The sequence below is a fragment of the Stegostoma tigrinum genome, chromosome 7 (assembly GCF_030684315.1).
Source record: "Stegostoma tigrinum isolate sSteTig4 chromosome 7, sSteTig4.hap1, whole genome shotgun sequence".
Classification (NCBI taxonomy): Eukaryota; Metazoa; Chordata; class Chondrichthyes; order Orectolobiformes; family Stegostomatidae; genus Stegostoma; species Stegostoma tigrinum.
This window is the reverse complement of record NC_081360.1, coordinates 3,971,937-3,989,887: the sequence shown is the minus strand read 5'-3', so window position 1 is coordinate 3,989,887 and position 17,951 is coordinate 3,971,937. Positions and strand designations below refer to the sequence as shown.

Sequence of the window (17,951 nt, the reverse complement as noted above, 5' to 3'; positions counted from 1 at the left end):
AGGAAATTCGGAATGTCGATATGGGCTGTTACCAACTTTAGTAGATGCACGTGGGAAGTATTCTATGCAGTTGCATCACGACTTGAGATGGCAATGGCTCTGCCTTGAACCATAAGAAACTTCAGAAAGTTGTGTACACAGTCCAGACCACTATGGAAGCCAGCCTTCCATCCATTGGCTCCATCTATATTTTTCGCTGCCATGGAAAGGCAGCAACATAAACAAAGACCCCTCCGACCCTAGTTATAATCTCTTCCAAACTCTTCCATCAGGCAGAAGATACAAAATCTTAAATACAAGTACTAACAGGTTCAGGAACAGCTTCTTCCCCAGTATTATTAGAATTCAAAATGGTCAGCTCAAATTTCAAATCCAATGTTCATATTTTTTTTTGTGCCTCGTCTCTGCAGCCATAATATTTGAATTCCTTGCCTTGCTGTAGCCCTCTATGAACTTTGTACGGTATGATCTGCCTGTACTGCACGCAAAACATTTTTTTTCCCTGTACCTAGGAACATGTGACAATAACATATCCGATCAAGCCAATCCCAATGTGGCCAGGGTGATTGAGGGCAACACGACGACGGGCTTGGAGGACCGAGCGGGAACAGCTGATACTCCATCCATTCAGCATGAATAAAAGGCAGGACATACATGATGCTGAGAGATGGTAGGAACTGCCGATGCTGGAGAATCTGATAAAACAAGGTGTAGAACTGGGTAAAGAAGGGTCTAGACCTGAAAAGTCAACTTTCCTGCTCCTCCGATGCTGCTTTACCTGCTGTGTTCATCCAGCTCCGCACCTTGTTATTTCACCTACGTGATGCTGTTTCCATGCTCAGGCGCAGTACGGTTGTAACTCTGATAACGATTATGGGAAGCTGCAGGAGTGCAGTCTGTAAAAGGTGATAGTAAGCAGAGAGCATCAGAGGAGTGGGATGAGAATAAATTGGAAAGCTTTATAAGCACTGGAAAAATCATTCAGATCGGAATGAGTAGTTCAAGGCAGACCAGGAAAAGGCAGCGGGTCTAAAGCAGAGCAGTGCCTGGAATGAGGGCCACCATCTTTACTGGGGGGCAAGCTATACAGGACGCATGCTCAGCGTTTCTTTCACATGGGTTTGTTAGAGGAGGATATGCACACAACAAATTCAAACCAAGAGAAATATTTGTCCCTTCCCAATTTCAATCCTGAACTTACAGTTTCTTCTGTAAATTGCTTTTTGCCAAATATTCGTCGGAAATGATTTGCAAGCAGTGAATGCAATGGATCCCATCCTGGGGCAGCATAAGGATGATGGCTCACAACTGGGGATGTGGGAAGAAGGAGAATAAATAATAATTCCATTTTGGGGAGAAATCATTGAGTTATAGAGTCACAGAATCATACAGCATGGAAACAGACCCTTCCATCCAACCAGTCTATGCTGACCATAATCCCAAACTAAACTAGTCCCACCTACCTGCATTTGGCTTATATCCTTCCAAGCCTTTCCTATTCATGTACTTATTCAAATGTCTTTTAAATGTTAAAACTGTATCTGGATCCACTATTTTGTCTGGCAGTTTATTCCACACACAAAACACTTTCTGTGTAAAAAAACTCCCCACCCTAGGGAAAAGACATTTGCTATTCACTTTATCTTTGCCACTCATAATTTTATAAACCTCTATCAGGTCACCCCTCAATCTCCTATGCTCCAGTGAAAAAAGGTTCCTGCCTATTTTCATAACTCAAACATGCCATTACCGGCAACATCCTGGTAAACCTTTTCTGAACCCTCTCCAATTTAACAATATACTTCCGAGAGTAGGACAACCAAAATGGTCCAGAAGAGGCCTCACCAACATCCTGTACAATCTCAACATCACATCCCAACTCCTAAACCTGAATGTGTGAGCAATGAAGTCAAGCATGGTAAACACCTTCTTAACAACCCTGTCCACCTGTAAAGCAAATTTAAAATAACAATGTGCCTGATCCCTGGGGTTCACTGTTCTGTAATACTACCCAAGCCTCTATAATTAATTGTATAAGTCCTGCCCTTGTTTCATAGATTATAGAATCCAGCAATGTGGAAACAGGCCCCTCAGCCCAACAAGACCATGCTGACCCTCAGAATATCTCACCCAGACCCATCCCCCAATCTGCACATCCCTGAACACTGTGGGCAATTTAGCATGGCCAATCCACCTAACTGCACATCTTGGGACTTTGGGAGGAAACCGGAGCACCTGGAAGAAACCCAGGCAGACACGGGGAGAATGTGTAAACTCCACAAGAGGCAGTCAGCCAAGGTTGGGTTCCTGGAGCTGTGAAGCAGCAGTGTTAACCACTGAGCCACCATGCCTCAATGAGGATCTGTTCTCTGGTCAGGTAGGAAACACAGAGATGGGTGGAGAGGATTCACCAACAGCCACTGGAGAAAAATGAGAGGAAAAAAACTATTCCACAGAAAATGTAATTGTCTGTTTTGAACTTCCATATTTTGACACACTTTTGGCATCTTGTTTTCCAGGCGAAGGAACTGCAGAGATATGGAAACTAAGCAAAAGGTCCTGTCAAGGTTGACAGAGTCACTCAATTCATCAGGATGTGCAATACTATCAGCCTTTGAATATGGAAGGAGAAACATTTGTTCTGTTTCTTGGAAAAAGAATACAAACATCAGTGTGACTGGAAAAGCACCGGGGCACATACTTCATAAGTGGGTGTTCCAGTGTACAGACTGTGAAAGGAATTTCAACCATTCACACAGTTTTTAAAAATCACCATTTGAGCAGAGAGACACTGTTCGTGTGGTCTGTGCAAGGACAAGGTTTCAAATGATCATTCAACCAGGGAAATCCAAATACACCTACCCCATGGAGAAACTGTGGGAATGTGGGGACTGTGGGAAGCGATTCAACTCCCCTTCCCAGCTGCAAATCCACCAATGCCATTACTTGCTCCATGTGAGGCAAGGGATTCAGTCATATAACCAAACTCATGTCATACCAGCGAATTCACACTGAGAAGAAGCCATTCAAGCTGCACCCCTTGTACAAAGAGGTTCAGTTCTTCATTTGACCTGAATAAAAACCGGTATTTTCACACTGGTAAGACCCTTTCACCTGCTGTGTGTGTGGGAAGAGATTCAGTCACCCATCCTGCTTTCAATCACACCAATGAATTCATGCTGAATTCAGACATTCTTCTGCTCTCACTGTGCACCAATGTACTCACGCTGGTGACAGGCCATTCACCTGCTCCCTGTGTGGAAGGCGTTTACTCAGTCATCCAAACTGTTCATACACCAGCTAGTTCACTTGGGATACAGACTTTCACCTTCTCCTTGTGTAGCAAGGGTTTTGATCAGAGATTCTTCTCCATTTTTCCATTGACACACCAGAGAGTTCACAGTGGGGAAAAGCCATTCACCTGCTCTGATTGTGGGCAGGGATTCAATCGGTCAGCCAGTTTGTTGAAATGCCAACGAGTTCATACTGAGGAGAAGCTATTCAGCTGCATTTCCTTTGGAAAGAATTTCACGTGGAAATCCACCTTCATTGTGAGTTCCGTCAGGGGAGATAACAAGGTGTACAGCTGGATGAACACAGCAGGCCAAACAGCACCAGAGGAGCAGAAAGGCTGACGTTTCGGGCCAAGACCCTTTTTTTCTGAAGAAGGGTCTAGGGCTGAAACGTCAGCTTTCCTGCTCCTCTAATGTTGCTTGGCCTGGTGTTTTCATCCAGCTCCACACTTTGTTATCTCAGATTCTCCAGCATCTGTAGTTCCTACTAGATCTGAAACAGTTTTAACCTGCCTCAGGGGAGAGACCATTCACCTGCTCCATATTTGGATAGGGACTAATCATCCACACTTGGGTCTCACCAGCTAATTCACACAGAGGAGAAGCCATTCAACTGAACCTCCTATGCGAAGAGCTTCAGGTGTTCATCCACTTTCCTTGCTCACCAGCAAGCTCACATCAGACAGAGACTGTGTCAGGGAAGGGATTCAGTTGGTCTTTCAACCTATAGGCACGTGAGTGCATCCATAAGTAAACACCAGTCTCCCGTGGACTGCAGCAGTTCAAGATGACCCTTCACCACCATCTTCTCAAGGGCAATGAAGGGCAAACAATAAATGAGGGGCAAACAATACATGCTGGCACAGCCATGAAATAATGTTAAAAGAGGATCTGCACAGATTTGATTCTGTTATTTTTGCTGTTCTTGTTTCAGGATTTTTTTTAAATATAAAAGTTATCACGTTCACAAAAGCAAAGGTTACAGAGGGGATTGCAACAGACACTTTGTCCTGCAAAGCTCCTCAGTCTGATCTTGTCATTCCGGCATGTATTGTGGAGGCTGACGCACCACACCCAACAGTTTCAGGATTAAGAATGGAGTGAAAGATGGCTGTGTCTAATCCTCTATTTTGTTTGATATTTTCTTCTCCATTTTTCTATACTCGGTGTCCCCTGCAGATTTGAAAGAAGTTTATTTGTACACCAAGTCAGACAGCATGGTCAACAACTGGTCCAAACTGAAAACAAATCCAAAAGTACAGCTCGATTTCGGTCAGAGAATCACTCTGCACTGAAGAAGCTGTGATAGTTATTCACACAGAAATTCAGCTAAAAAGCTCCACGAATTGTCTGTCTCTTTCTTAGCTTGTAAGGGAGGCCGTGTGGGAATGGGATTAGCAGCATTTTCAGAGCAAGGGGGGGAAACTGTTTCTTTAACAGCTGATATTCTCTGTTTTCAATTACTATCCTTGATTGACAGTACTGACGTGAGTAAACTCATTTGCAGGGTGTTAGAAGGGGAAGGTTCAGAGTTTGGAAACTCAAATCAAATAATAACAGAGCCACTTGATCCATCAGGGCTGGAATAGCATTGGTCTTTGAATGTGGAAGGAGAAATGTTTGTTTTGTCAAATATCAGTGAACATCACCGAGAGACGCACACAACCTGAGTTAGAGGGTTGTGGTGCAGCGCCGAGTGTGGACACAGCTTTAACCAGTTACACAGCTTGAACGATCACCACACTGCTTATAGTGTGGCTGCATGTTTTAAGCTGGTTGGTGGAAAGTATAGAGGGGATGTCAGAGGCAGGTTCTTTACGCAGAGAGTTGTGAGAGCATGGAATGCGTTGCCAGCAGCAGTTGTGGAAGCAAGGTCATTGGGGTCATTTAAGAGACTGCTGGACATGTATATGGTCACAGAAATTTGAGGGTGCATACATGAGGATCAATGGTCGGCACAACATTGTGGGCTGAAGGGCCTGTTCTGTGCTGTACTGTTCTATGTTCTATGTTCTATGTTCTATGTGGGGATGGGGCTTCAACTGAATATGCAACCTGGAGAGACACAGAAACACTGGCATTGGGGGAAACAATATAAGTGTGAGCATTGTGGTAAAGGATTCACTTCTTCACGTCAACTGGAAAGCATTCGATGCAGTCCCACTGGGGAGAAGCCACTTGTCTGTTCTGTACGTGGGAAGAGATTTACTCAGAGATCTCCCTGATGTCACACCAGAGCATTCATAGTAAGGAGAGGCCTTGTAACTGCTTTTACTGTGGAAAGAAATTCAACAATTCATCCATCCTCACTTCACCCCAGTGAGTTCGCATGGGAGAGAGATCATTCACCTAGCATGTTTGTGGAAAAGGATTCATTCAACCCAGTCAGACACCAGGGCATTCACACATTAGGGAGACCATTCACCCTTCTCTGTTTGTTGGGAGGGATTCACTTAGTTATTCATTCTCCCATCATACCACCAAGCTCACACTAAGGAGAAACAATCTGGCTACTTTCCCTCTTGAAATGGTTTCAGGCAGTTTTCCAAATCAGAAACAGAAATTGCTGGAGAAGCTCAGCAGGTCCGGCAGCATCTATGGAGAGAAAACAGAGTCAACAATTTTAGTGGCAGTGCCTCTTCTTCAGAACTCCTCTGTACACTAATACATTCAAACTAGGGAGACACTGTTTCCCTGTTCCATGTTTGGGAAGGGACTCACTCAATTGTGTTACCTGCTGATAGATTGGTGAGTTCAAAAGTGAAGATAGGATTTTGATTTTGCCCATGTTAGTTACATATTCATTACGTGAAAGTATTTGGTTTGTTCCTGCTGATATGAACAGCCCAGTAACTAGCAAGTGTTTAATATTCTGGATAATGTCATTAATTTTGGGAGAAGCAGTGTCCCTTTTTAAGGTTCAATCTGAAATCTTTCCTCTGGGTTCAAGAAACCTCAGAAATTGCTCACTGTATAATTATGAACTTTTATTTCAATTCTAAATGGACCTTTGGTGGCAGATCTACAACTCTGTCTGAAAGGCTACACTGATGAACATCTCCAATTAGAAAGTGCTGATTAATATTTGCTGAAAATTCTCACTGATTTGCACATCCTTGACTGTGACACGTCATCATTCAACATTGATGTTGATGACATTTGAAAGGTGTACAGTTCAATTTTTTTCTGACACAGCTCCAACCCTGTAACACTGACCATAACTAAGAGAATAATGCAAAATGCAGAACGATACTCTGCAAGCAATCACTGGGTTGGCCAATGTAAAACATCCAAACTGCCTGTGTCAATGGAAATATGTTGCGTAGGATGGGGCCAATTGGCACTTGATCATACCATCACTAATGTGCCCCCTCACCCTCTCAGCCTCTCACCACTGAAATCAGCAGATAGGTCAGTTCTCACTAACACAACTGACGTTATGTTCGGTTGAACATGACTGTGAGCTGTTCTCCCGTGAGACAAAATTCTCTCAGTTTCTCTTTGAAGCTCTCCTACAGCTTCCTGACATGTTGAGTTGGTTGAGGAATGCTGAAATCTGTAAAGGTCAGTGACCACTTCCCAAGCAGACACGCAAGGGCAGAATTCCAGTTGAATAGCTCAAACATAGAAAGTCCCAGCTGCGTCGCAGCCCACAATCCTCATGACCTCGCCGGTGATAGAGAGATGCTGGTGAATGCAGTGACTCTGGATCTTGACGTGACATCTGGTCGGGACTGACGATTTGGAAATGCTTCCCATTCGGTGTGCTGGGAAAAAAAGTAGCAAGCATGCACGCATTCTTCGCTGAGTCCAGAACAGGCAGTTTAGCGCTTGTGCCTGACACGACTCCTCATTCACTGATTGGTTGGAGCACTAGCCACGCCCCTCATTCTCTCCGATCTGTTGAAGGTCCAGCCCATCCTTATTCTCTGATTGGTGGGAGGATCAGCAGGTCTATCTCTATGCCCCGGTCCCACCCCTTGCTTACCTTGCAGGCGGGAATGGTGTTGGAGTATGCGCATCATTCGCTAGGATCGTGAACTGGAACGGAATGGAGTGCTCTCAATGCTGCGCGAGGTAGACGGAAAGACATGTTCGTCTGTCTCATGTGAAGGCGGTAAGTTATAGTTAAAGTCAGCGTTTGTCACAACATTCCGGCAAGAAGGTTTCATAATTGCCCAGTGTTGGTCACGAGTCCCAAGTATGGATTTTCGGTGCTGCGATTTAAACCGCCGGGAGCCTCAGGCTTCTTCCCTGTCACAGGCCCCGGTCGACAGTAAGAACTGCAGACGCTGGAGTCAGATAACAGTGTGGAGCTGAAGGAACGCAGCAGGTCAGGCAGCATCAGAGGAGCAGGAAAGTTTAGATTAGATTTCCTACAGTGTGGAAACAGGCCATTCGGCCCTACAAGTCCACACTGCCCTTTGGAGCATCCCACACAGACCCATCCCCCTATAACCCACACACCCCTGAACACTACGGGCAATTTCCCATGGTCAATCCACCTAACCTGCACATTTTTGGATTGTGGGAGGAAACCGGAGCACCCGGAGGAAACCCACGCAGACACGGGGAGAACGTGCAGACTCTGCACAGACAGTTACCCGAGGCTGGAATTGAACCCGGGTCCCTGGCGCTGTGAGGCTGAGGTGCTAACCACTGAGCCACCGTGCTGCCCAAAAGGGAGTTTTTCTGAAGAAGTATCCCGATCCGAAACGTCAACTTACGTTGTGAAGCTGGATGAACACAGCAGGCCAAGCAGCATCTCAGGAGCAAAAAAGCTGACATTTCGGGCCTAGACCCTTCATCAGAGAGCGGGTTTCGGCCCGAAATGTCAGCTTTTGTGCTCCTGAGATGCTGCTTGGCCTGCTGTGTTCATCCAGCTTCACACTTTGTTATCTTGGAATCTGCAGTTCACATTAACTCCGAAACGTCAACTTTCCTGCTCCTCTGATGCTGCCTGGGCCTGTTGTATTTCTCCAACTCTATACTTATTATCGGCTGTCATCTTAGTTCGGAGGGAATGCGCAGGTGCAGTTAGCGTGGCAGGCTTTGTTTATTCCTCCCCTCCCCCGTCCCCTTCCACAATCTGTCCCAGAGAGAAGAAGGTTAGGAGGTGACTTAATAGAGACATACAAGATGATCAGAGAACTAGATAGGGTGGACAGATGGTGAGGGCTAGCACGAGGGGGCATAGTTTTAAACTGAGGGGTGATGGATATAGGACCGATGTCAGATGTAGGTTCTTTACTCAGTAGTAAGGGCGTGGAATGCCCTGCCTGCAGCAGTAGTAGACTTGCCAACTTTAAGGGCATTTTAAATGGTCATTGGACAAACATATGGGTGATAATGGAATAGTGTAGGTTAAATGGGCTTCACATTGGTTTCACAGGTTGGTGCAACATCGAGGGCAGAAGGGCCTGTACTGCACTGCAGTGTTCAATGTTTTCATCTGGGGCTCTGCAGTTTTGTTTGATTACTTCAGTGGGAGGGTTTACTGCAGTAAAAGTGCAATACGAAAGGGGGATGAAGCTAGATGTGATTTTAAAAAGCAGCAATACCACCAGAATCCAACCTCTGTAAATTTACAGGTGTCTCAGCAGTTGGATGTCTGACTGAATCCTACCTGCACATGGAGTTGAGGAGTGGTCTGCCCCCAGTGTTACTGCACCATTGGGTGGCCAGCCCAGATGGGTAAGTTGTCCTGAAATTTCCACTGGATCTATATAGTGTGGGGATCTCTTGTCTCTCCTGCCTGGGTGATCAGTTAAATTCTAATTCTGAAGTTTTTCTGAACTGCGTATGATGCGATTTTTTTTTGTCCCAGTCTAAGTTAAAGTGCTTTTCAGAGCCACTGGAACACTCGCTGGCTGTGTAACTTGTTATGGTTCTTTCTACCGTCTGCTGGAAGACCATTTGTAATAAGCACTGGAGTAAGCCAGTTGGCCCTTTGAGCGTGTTCCATCATTCAATAGGATGGTGGCTTATCTGACATTCATCACAGATTGACAGACATGGTTCAGTGATATATTAAGTAGAAAAAAAACACACAAATTGTTAGTTAAATTAAATAGTTTTGATCAATGGAAGCCAAACTTTTGTGCAATCCTTGGATAATCAGCTGTTCATAGATGGGTGAAACCTTACCTAATTTCAAAGTCAGCAGTGAATATAATCGATTTTGATAAACTTCCGCAATTTAGTTTTTAATTTCCTACATAGGATGTTACTTTTTCTCAGAATGTTCAACAATTTGATAACCGGATAGAAAATGAGAGAGAGCAGCCAGTTCAGAAACTTCCAAAATCACTCTGCATCTCCTTGACCTTATTGAATTGCTGCTGTCTGTGTGGTGAAGCTGATCGGTAAGGACATAAAGGATTTTTATCCGGTGATGGCAAAGTAGTGCTGATATGTCTGCCAGTTACAGTCACTTTGTTTTTATATTCCTATTCTGTTAAAGATGATAATATAGAAAGCACAAGCAGGTGTAGGCCATTACGGCATTCAATCCTGCTTTGTTATTATGATTGTTCATGGCTGATCATTCGACTCAGTAGCTTGTCCCCACTTTAGACCAATACCCTTGAATCTCCTTACCTCTCGGAAATATATCTATCTTCTTCTTTGAAAAATTCATTGTTTTGGCTTGAACTGTTTTGAATTTCACAGGCTCACCAGTCTCCATGTAAAGAAATTTTTCCCTATTGCAGTCCTAAAAGGCCTATCCCATATCCTTAAACTGTCACTTCCTAGCTCTGGACTCCCTGGTCAGTGGCAGCATCCTTCCTGTATTTGCATTGTTATTCTTGTTATAATTTCATAAGTTTCTGTGATGTCCTCTGTCGTTCTTCTAAATTCCAGTGAATTTCTTTGTAACCAATCCATTATCTCCTTGCACAGATGATGCCTCATCACTGTCACATCGTCCCCACAGTGAGACTCTCATCCTGACAGACTAACTCATCCTGAATCCTGCCATCCCAGGAGTCAGTCTGGTAAACCTTTGTTATGTAGCCTCCATAACCAGCACGTGTTTCATCAGATAAGTATTCTAAACCTGCACACAATATTCCAGGTGTGGCCTCCACCAAGACCCTGTGCAATTTCAGCAAGATATCCCTGCTCCTGTACTCAAATTCTCTCACTATAAAGGCCAACATATCATTTGCCTTGTTCACCTCCTGCTGTACCTGTATGGCTACTTTCATTGACTTGTGTATAAGGATACGGAGGTGTGTTTCACCTCCCTCTTTCTCAATCTACTGCCATTCAGATCTTGATCGTCTTGTTTTTGCGAACAGACTGGATAACCACCCATTTATCCACATTATCATTCATCTGTGTTGTATTTTTGCCCACTCGCTCAACTCCAAACCACAATGAAGCCAAACTGCATCCTCTTCATAGTTCATTGTTTCAGCAACCCTTGTGGAGGCATGGAGATGTACAGATTGGGAACAGACCCTTCAGTCCAATTTGTCTATGCTGACCAGATGGCTTAAATAAATCTAGTCCCATTTGTCAACATTTTGGCACATATCCCTCTAAACCCTTCCTATCCATAAACTTATCCAGAAGCCCTTTAGGTGTTGAAATGATAGCAGCCTCCACTACTTCCTCTGACAGCCCGTTCTGTACATGCACCACCCTTGGTGTGAAAAAGTTGCCCTTTACATCCCTTTTAAATCTTTCCCCTCTCACCATAAACCTATACCCTCTAGTTTTGGACACTCCACTCTGGGGGAAAAGACCTGGCCTATTTACTCGATATCCTTCATGACTTGAAACCTCTATAAGGTATGATGCTTCAAGGAAAATAGCCCCAGCCTATTTAGCCTCTCCCAATAGCTCAAACCCTCTAATTCTGGCAACATCCTTGTAAACCCTTTTAAGTTTCACAAAGTCTTTCCTATAGCAGGGAAGCCAGAACTGAACACCGTATTCCAAAAGTTGCTGAACCGATGTCTTGTACAGCCATAGCATGACCTCCCAACTTCTACACTAGATGCACTGACTCAAAAAGGCAAGCATACCAAAAACCACCTTCACTATCCTATCTACTTGCATCTCTATTTTCATGGAGCTATGAACCTGTACTCTAAGGTCTCTTTGTTCAGCAACACACCGCAGGACCTTACCATTAAACATATAAACCGTGCCCTGATTTACCTTTCTAAAATGGAGCACCTCCTATTTAACTAAGTTAAACTCCATCTGCTGCTCCTGAGTCCATCCGATCAAGACCGTTTTACACCGAGATAACCTTCTTCACTCTCCATTACACCATCAATTTTTGGTGTCATCTGCTATCTTACTCAATATATCTGCTGTGCTCATATGAATCATTTTTATGTAAGTGACAAAAAGCAGTAGACCTATCACTTACTCTTGCAGCACACCAATGATCTCCATTTCGAAAAACAACCCTCCTTCACCGCCCTCTGTCTACTACCTTCAAGCCAGTTATGTACCCACGTGACTATTTCTCCCTCTATTCCTTGTGACCTAACCTTGCCAACCAGTCTACTGTGTGGAATCTTGTCTAACGCTTTACTGAAGTCCTTATAGCCCATGTCCACTGCTCTGCCTTCATCAACTCTCTTCATTACATGTTTTCTACATGCTTGGGGATATGATATCCAAGTTTCTTCATCTAATTGATTAATGTATGTTGTGAATAGGGGAAGTGATTTCCTCATGGTATTATTACTGGACTGTTAATCCAGCAATAACCCCGTTAATATTTTGGCTACCTGACTTCAAATCCCGCCATGGCAGATAGTGGAATTTGAGTTAAATTTTCTTTTAAAAAAGATAACTGGAATTAGGAGTCTAACGATGACCACGGATCCATTGTTGATTGTTGGAAAAACACATCTGGTTCGCTAATGCCCTTTAGGGAAGAAAACTGCTATCCTGACCCAGTCTGGCCTACACATTGACTCATAACTGAATGAATAAAGAATAACTGGGATCTAACCACTGATTCCTGCAGTACCACAGTAGACACTGCTGCCATTTTTAAAAAAAACACGAGCTGCTTATTCTGACTGTTTCCTGTCTGCTGACCAGTTCTGTATCTGTGTGATACACTACTCCCAATTCCCTGTGCTTTAATTTTGCATGCTCATCTCTGCTGTGGAACCTTTTTGTCGTCTGAAAGCCCAAGCCGAAGTGAACCACATCTGCTGCCTCCTTATTGACCCTAAATGTTGCATTCTTGAAACTTTCCAGCATCTGCTGGGGAGTTGAGACTGTCACACATCTCCTGCTGGAATATGCCTTTCCAAAAGATGTCTGGAGATAGATGCACTGGGATTTGTTGAGGTTTGTCCTGAGCAGCTCCGTGATGCAGGACTCCATGCTGTATGATCTCTTTCCTGGGACGCACACCAAGAAAAACACAACTGCGCTTGAAGGACCATCAGTTTGGTGAAAAGACGCTCTTTGGTCTGTCTGAAACTTACTGATCTTCCAGGTGAAAGAATTGATCCTGACCAAGTGTTGCAGACTGGCTGCAGCCAATCTAACTCTCGGACTGTGTGCTGAAGGACGTGCTAAAGCTGGGGACAGCTGTTGCCAAAGCGGATTGAGGAAAGACCACTGTCTAAGGTCTTTCTGCCAAAGTACAACAGGGGTATGTTCAGTTGTTGGACCTTCGCAATGGCTCAGATATATGTAAATAGATCCTAGTACCCGGCATATTTCAGAAATGCATTGAGATTAGTTGCAATCATCACAAGTCAAAGCCCAAATTTTGTTTTCTTCTCTGTACGCAAAAGCTGTTTAGATCTGAAGTGCTTTAGTAACTGTATGTACATAAAGATTCCCTTTCTTAAGAATAAAATATCTTTTGCAAAAAAATGTTCTCAACAACAGTTCTGATCTAATTTGCATCAGATTTTATCGTTGCAACACAAGTAATGCTAAAGAGGCCAGCATTCACTGCTCTGCTGCTGTGACAGTTCTCACATTGTGCTGTTCAGTGAGGAGTTATACCTGCTGTCTGACAATCCTCTAAAGAAACCGTGACATGTATCCACAACAGAACAGTGTGTTTCTGGTTATAGATTTGGGATTTATAGGTGATGATTCCCTAAACACGCTGGTCTTAACTTTGTTGGAGGAAGGATCTGTCACAGTTATTCTTGTGATGTAAATGAGGAAAACATGTCCTTAATTATCCCTCTGCTCCTACCGTCTCTCTCTTCCCTTTGAGGGCAAAGTTTTTTTTGTGTAGGCCTGGGACAAGCAGTTGGTCCCCTTCCCTGAACCTCCTCCACGATAACCCTCAACACTGGAGCCCCCAGGACTGTGTTCTCAGCTCCCTACTGTACTCTGTATATACACGACTGTGTGCCCACATTCAAAATGAATGCCACCAGAGTTTTCTGACATCCACCATGGTGCTACCCTGTGTATACTGTTGGAGTCTCAATGCCAGTTTTGGTTGTTCAACCTCACCCCCAACCCTCCCTGAACCAGCCAGCCTGAAGCAAACTTCTGGAACAGTGAGTATCCCCTCCCCAGTCTCTCCTTAACTCTGTTCATCCCTCCCTGTCTTTTTACTGCTTCTCTCCCTCTTTTTTGTTCCCTTGATTCTCCCTCGAAACTGCCTGAGCTGCTGAGGATTTGCAGCACTTTCACTTTCTTGTGAATGTCCTGTGGCACATTCTGTGTCTGTTGTCAGGATTACTCTTAGAACCCAGTCTTGAACCGCAGGTGTATCCAGTAAAGAGCTGCTTCACGTCAACATGATGATTGGATATGGAAGTCTGTCCCTGGCCTGTTGTGTGGGTCACTTTTTTGGTGTTTCATTTTCATTCAGAGGGGAGAGCAAAGAGAAGCTGCTGGGTTTAGCCCACAGTGCTGCTGAGAATGACTGCTGCAATAACTTGCAGTGGGAGGCTGTCACAGAAAATATTCCCAGGGTTAGTTTCTAAACGGAAGATGTTCAAAGTTCAGGCATTTACTTCAGGAAGAGGCTTTTCTCAGGAACAGTTCAAGTATACTTTTATACTTAATTTTATTGCTAGGACTATGAGCAAGGCTAAAGAGGCCAGCTTTCACTGCTGTGCTGCTGTGACAGTTCTCCCATAGTGCTGTTCAGTGAGGAGCTGCAGGATTGTTAGGCAGCAGCTGTAAAGAAACAGTGACGAGCCCACAAGAGGGCAGAGTGTGCTTGGGAGTGGAGTTTATAGGTGATGGTTTTCCATTCACTCTGGTCTGGACCTTATTGGAGTGAGGATCTGACAAAGTCATCCCTGTGATGTAAATGGAGGAAACAGTGTCCTTAAGTATCCCACTGTTCTCACTGCCTCTCCTCCCTTTTGAGGGCTGAAGCTTACGGAGACCCAGGGCAGTGGATCCCCTTCTCTGAATGACATTGATGAACAAGTTGAGTATATTTTTACATGGTCAATATTTCAGAGTGTCTTTCACGCAAATTACCAGATTCATTGACCTCCATTTCACAAACTCCTTTTACTGTCCTAAACAGCTCTCTTTCACTTTTTCACCTTTTCGTGACTGAAAATTGTTTTACAGAGAATCACTGAATTCCAAACAAATATCCCATCAAGATCCGAGAATGAGTCACTTCACCAAGAGTTAAAAACCATTGGATTTTCAATGTTGGTTTGTTTTGTCTGTGGGAAAAGATTTCTAACATCTGGAAATGCACCAAGACACTTCCACCTAAGTGAGTGTTCTGCTGAACTGACTGTGGACAGGTCTAGAACCAATTACAGAACCTGAATACTATCACACTGTTCACGGGGGGAGAAACTGTAGCCCTGTCCTATGGACAAGGTGTTAGCTGATCACCCAATATGGAGAGACATAACGACGCTTGCACCACAGAGAAACCATGGAAATGTGCGGACTGTGGGAAGGGATTCAAATACCCGTGCTGGCTGGAAACACATCGACGCGGTCACACGGGGGAGAGGCCGTACACCTGCTCTGTTTGTGCGAAGGGCTTCATTCAGTCATCTGACCTTGAGAAACATGAACGTAGTCACACTGGAGAAAGGCCATACACCTGTCCTGAGTGTGGGAAGGGATTCACTTGTTCAGCTAACGTGCTGACACACCGGAGAGTTCATGCTGGGGAGAAGCTATTCCCCTGCTCTGAGTGTGGGAAGGGATTCACACAGTTAGCCCACCTTAAGGCACACCAACTTGTTCACACTGATGAGAGACCTTTCAAATGTTTGGAATGTGAGAAAAGCTTTAAAAGCAGACGTGATCTGCTGATACACCAACACGTTCACACTGGGGAGAGGCCATTCCCCTGCTCTGAGTGTGGGAAGGGATTCTCTCAGCAGTCCCACCTTAAAGCACACCAACTTGTTCACACTGATGAGAGACCTTTCAAATGTGCAGACTGTGAGAAGAGCTTTAAAAGCAGACGTGAAGTGCTGATACACCAACGCATTCATACTGGTGAGAGGCCATTCCTCTGCTCCATATGTGGGCAACGATTTGTCCAATCAAACAGTCTTCTGCGACACCAGCGAATACACACGCGTGAGAAGTTATCTGCTCCGTCGGTGGGAAAGGATTTACTCAGTCATCCCACCTGCTGAGATACCAGCGAGTTCACAAGTAACTGCAGGGCAGGCATCTGTTGCTGTTGTTGTTCCTAACAGAACTGTGATCCAGCCCCCTGGTGGATAGGCTATTGATGTGATGGAGGATTGATTCACCTCCCACCAGGAAGTAGATGTAGTGGAACGGGGAAATATGGGGGGCTTGTGATGTGAGATTGTGAGGCCAGCAGAGGCTTATGCTGTGTCAGAAAGAGAGACCTTGTGACTGATTCATCACGTTTTAATTCATTCATTCAAAGTGTGTCCCATTGCAGGCAGAGCTGGGCCCACAAACACATTGATAAACAGAGAGGCTCAAAACCATATTCATAGACTCATACTGATACATAGGCACAAAACCAAATTCACAGACACATAAATGCAAACAGAGACATAGAGACTCACAGGCACGCACTTCCCCTGGGACGCAGTGTGTCACATCGCAGGTAGTGTTGTTCACACTGACAAACCCAGACACACAAAAAGACACAGAGACAAACTCTGAGACTGAAACACATGCAGTTGAAGTGAGATGCCGACATATATATGTAGACACGCAGCCGTACAGACAGTCACAAACACATCCACATAGAGATACATGCAGACATGATGTCTTCTGGTATATTGATGGGCTTGTTTAATAAACTCTCAAGTTCATTTGTAAAATAAACTTGTTAATTTGTGTAAAGGGTCTGTTAACCACTGTTCATTTGTAAAATAGATTGATTCATTTGTGGAATTCTCAGAAACGCATTAAAAGTAAACTTTCTGACTTGTTCATTTCAGTCCCATTTACACCTTATGTTGATCTGTGTGAAAATCCTGTGTTCTTTTGTGAAATAAATTTGTGACCATTGGTTGCAGAATTCCATTATATTTGATCGTCTAAATCAACCTGTGTTGTGGCTGCTGCTTGTTTGAAACTGCAGCTTTGTCTCTGTGTGGATTTTAAATCTGGGGCCAGTGCGTGAGGTGAGAAGAGGGACTGATAGAGGCAGACTGGATTAAACTTTGGCGCTGCTGCTTTCACTCACACCTCCTCATTACCCTCCACGGCATAATCTGGCGAAGACCGTTTTTGGTCTGCTCCATTCCTGGGGGAGGTGAACCCCAGGTAGACGGAGCTGGCAGCTGACTGGGTGAGCTGGGATATCGGTGGAGATGGTGCTTTGAGTGACACATTTGAAGGTATTTAGAAGTAGGTCCTGGGTTCCACATAGTTCCTTTTACCAGGTGGATGGAGCATGAGGTGAGTATTAGGTGGTTGCTGTCTGCTTGTGTGTGTGAGAATGAGTGTGGGCACTGTTGAAATCTCAATGCCAGTTTTGTTTCCTTAACTTCCCTCCACCCTTCTCTGAGCCAGCCAGCCAACAAACCCTAGGAGCAGGGTTCGTCTTACATAGGAGACAGGGGTTGTGAGAAACCATTGAGAGAGCAGGGGCCCACTGAAATGGTATTACATAAAATCCTAAACCATAAAATCCCTACAGTGTGGACACAGGCCCTTCTGCCCAAAAGTTCCACCCCTCTCCTAGAGTATCCCACCCAGGCCCATTCCCCTATAAACCACCTAACCTACACATCCCTCAACACTATGTGCAATTTAGCATGGCCAATCCACCTAGCCTGCACATTTTTGGACTGTGGGAGGAAACTTGAGGACACCCACACAGATACAGGGAGAATGTGCAAACTTCAATCAATCGAGGGTGGATTGGAAGCCGGGTCCCTGGTGCTGTGAGGCAGCAGTGCTAACCACTGAGCCACCGAGTTGCCTAGTCACTCTGTGTCTGTCTGTCTCTGTCTCTCTTTCTGTTCCCTGTCTCTCTTTCTGTTTGTCTGTGTGTGTGTGGGTGTCTCTGCCTCTGTCTTGCTCTTTCACACTCTGTCTGGCTCTGACATTCTTGCGCCTTCTCCTCCTCCTTCGCTATTGTGTGCCCTGTCGCTGTCACCGTCTCTCTCGCCCTCGCGCCCTCTCCCTCACTCTCGTCCTTGACGTCTCCCCCGGGATCGGACTTGTGCCGTCTCCCCGACGTCTTGCTTGCTCTTGTGCCACCTTCCT

At 44.8% G+C, this 17,951-nt stretch overlaps 1 protein-coding gene across 10 annotated transcripts in view; it reads left to right on the top strand.

The window, feature by feature from the left end:
* The first annotated feature begins 7,247 nt into the window (after positions 1-7,247).
* LOC125454040 (gastrula zinc finger protein XlCGF8.2DB-like) overlaps positions 7,248-17,951 on the top strand; it is a 28,870-nt gene continuing 18,166 nt past the window's right edge. For 2 of the 10 annotated variants that reach the window (XM_048534298.2, XM_059647000.1), the window contains exons 1-2: positions 7,250-7,410; positions 8,885-8,987. In XM_048534298.2, coding sequence (XP_048390255.1) covers positions 7,359-7,410; positions 8,885-8,987 — 155 coding nt within the window. In that variant the 5' untranslated portion in view covers positions 7,250-7,358. Of the gene's footprint in view, positions 7,411-8,884; positions 8,988-9,515; positions 16,710-17,951 lie in introns of those variants that run through there. The other 8 variants (XR_009445911.1, XM_059646998.1, XM_048534294.2 and 5 more) reach the window with 8 other exon arrangements.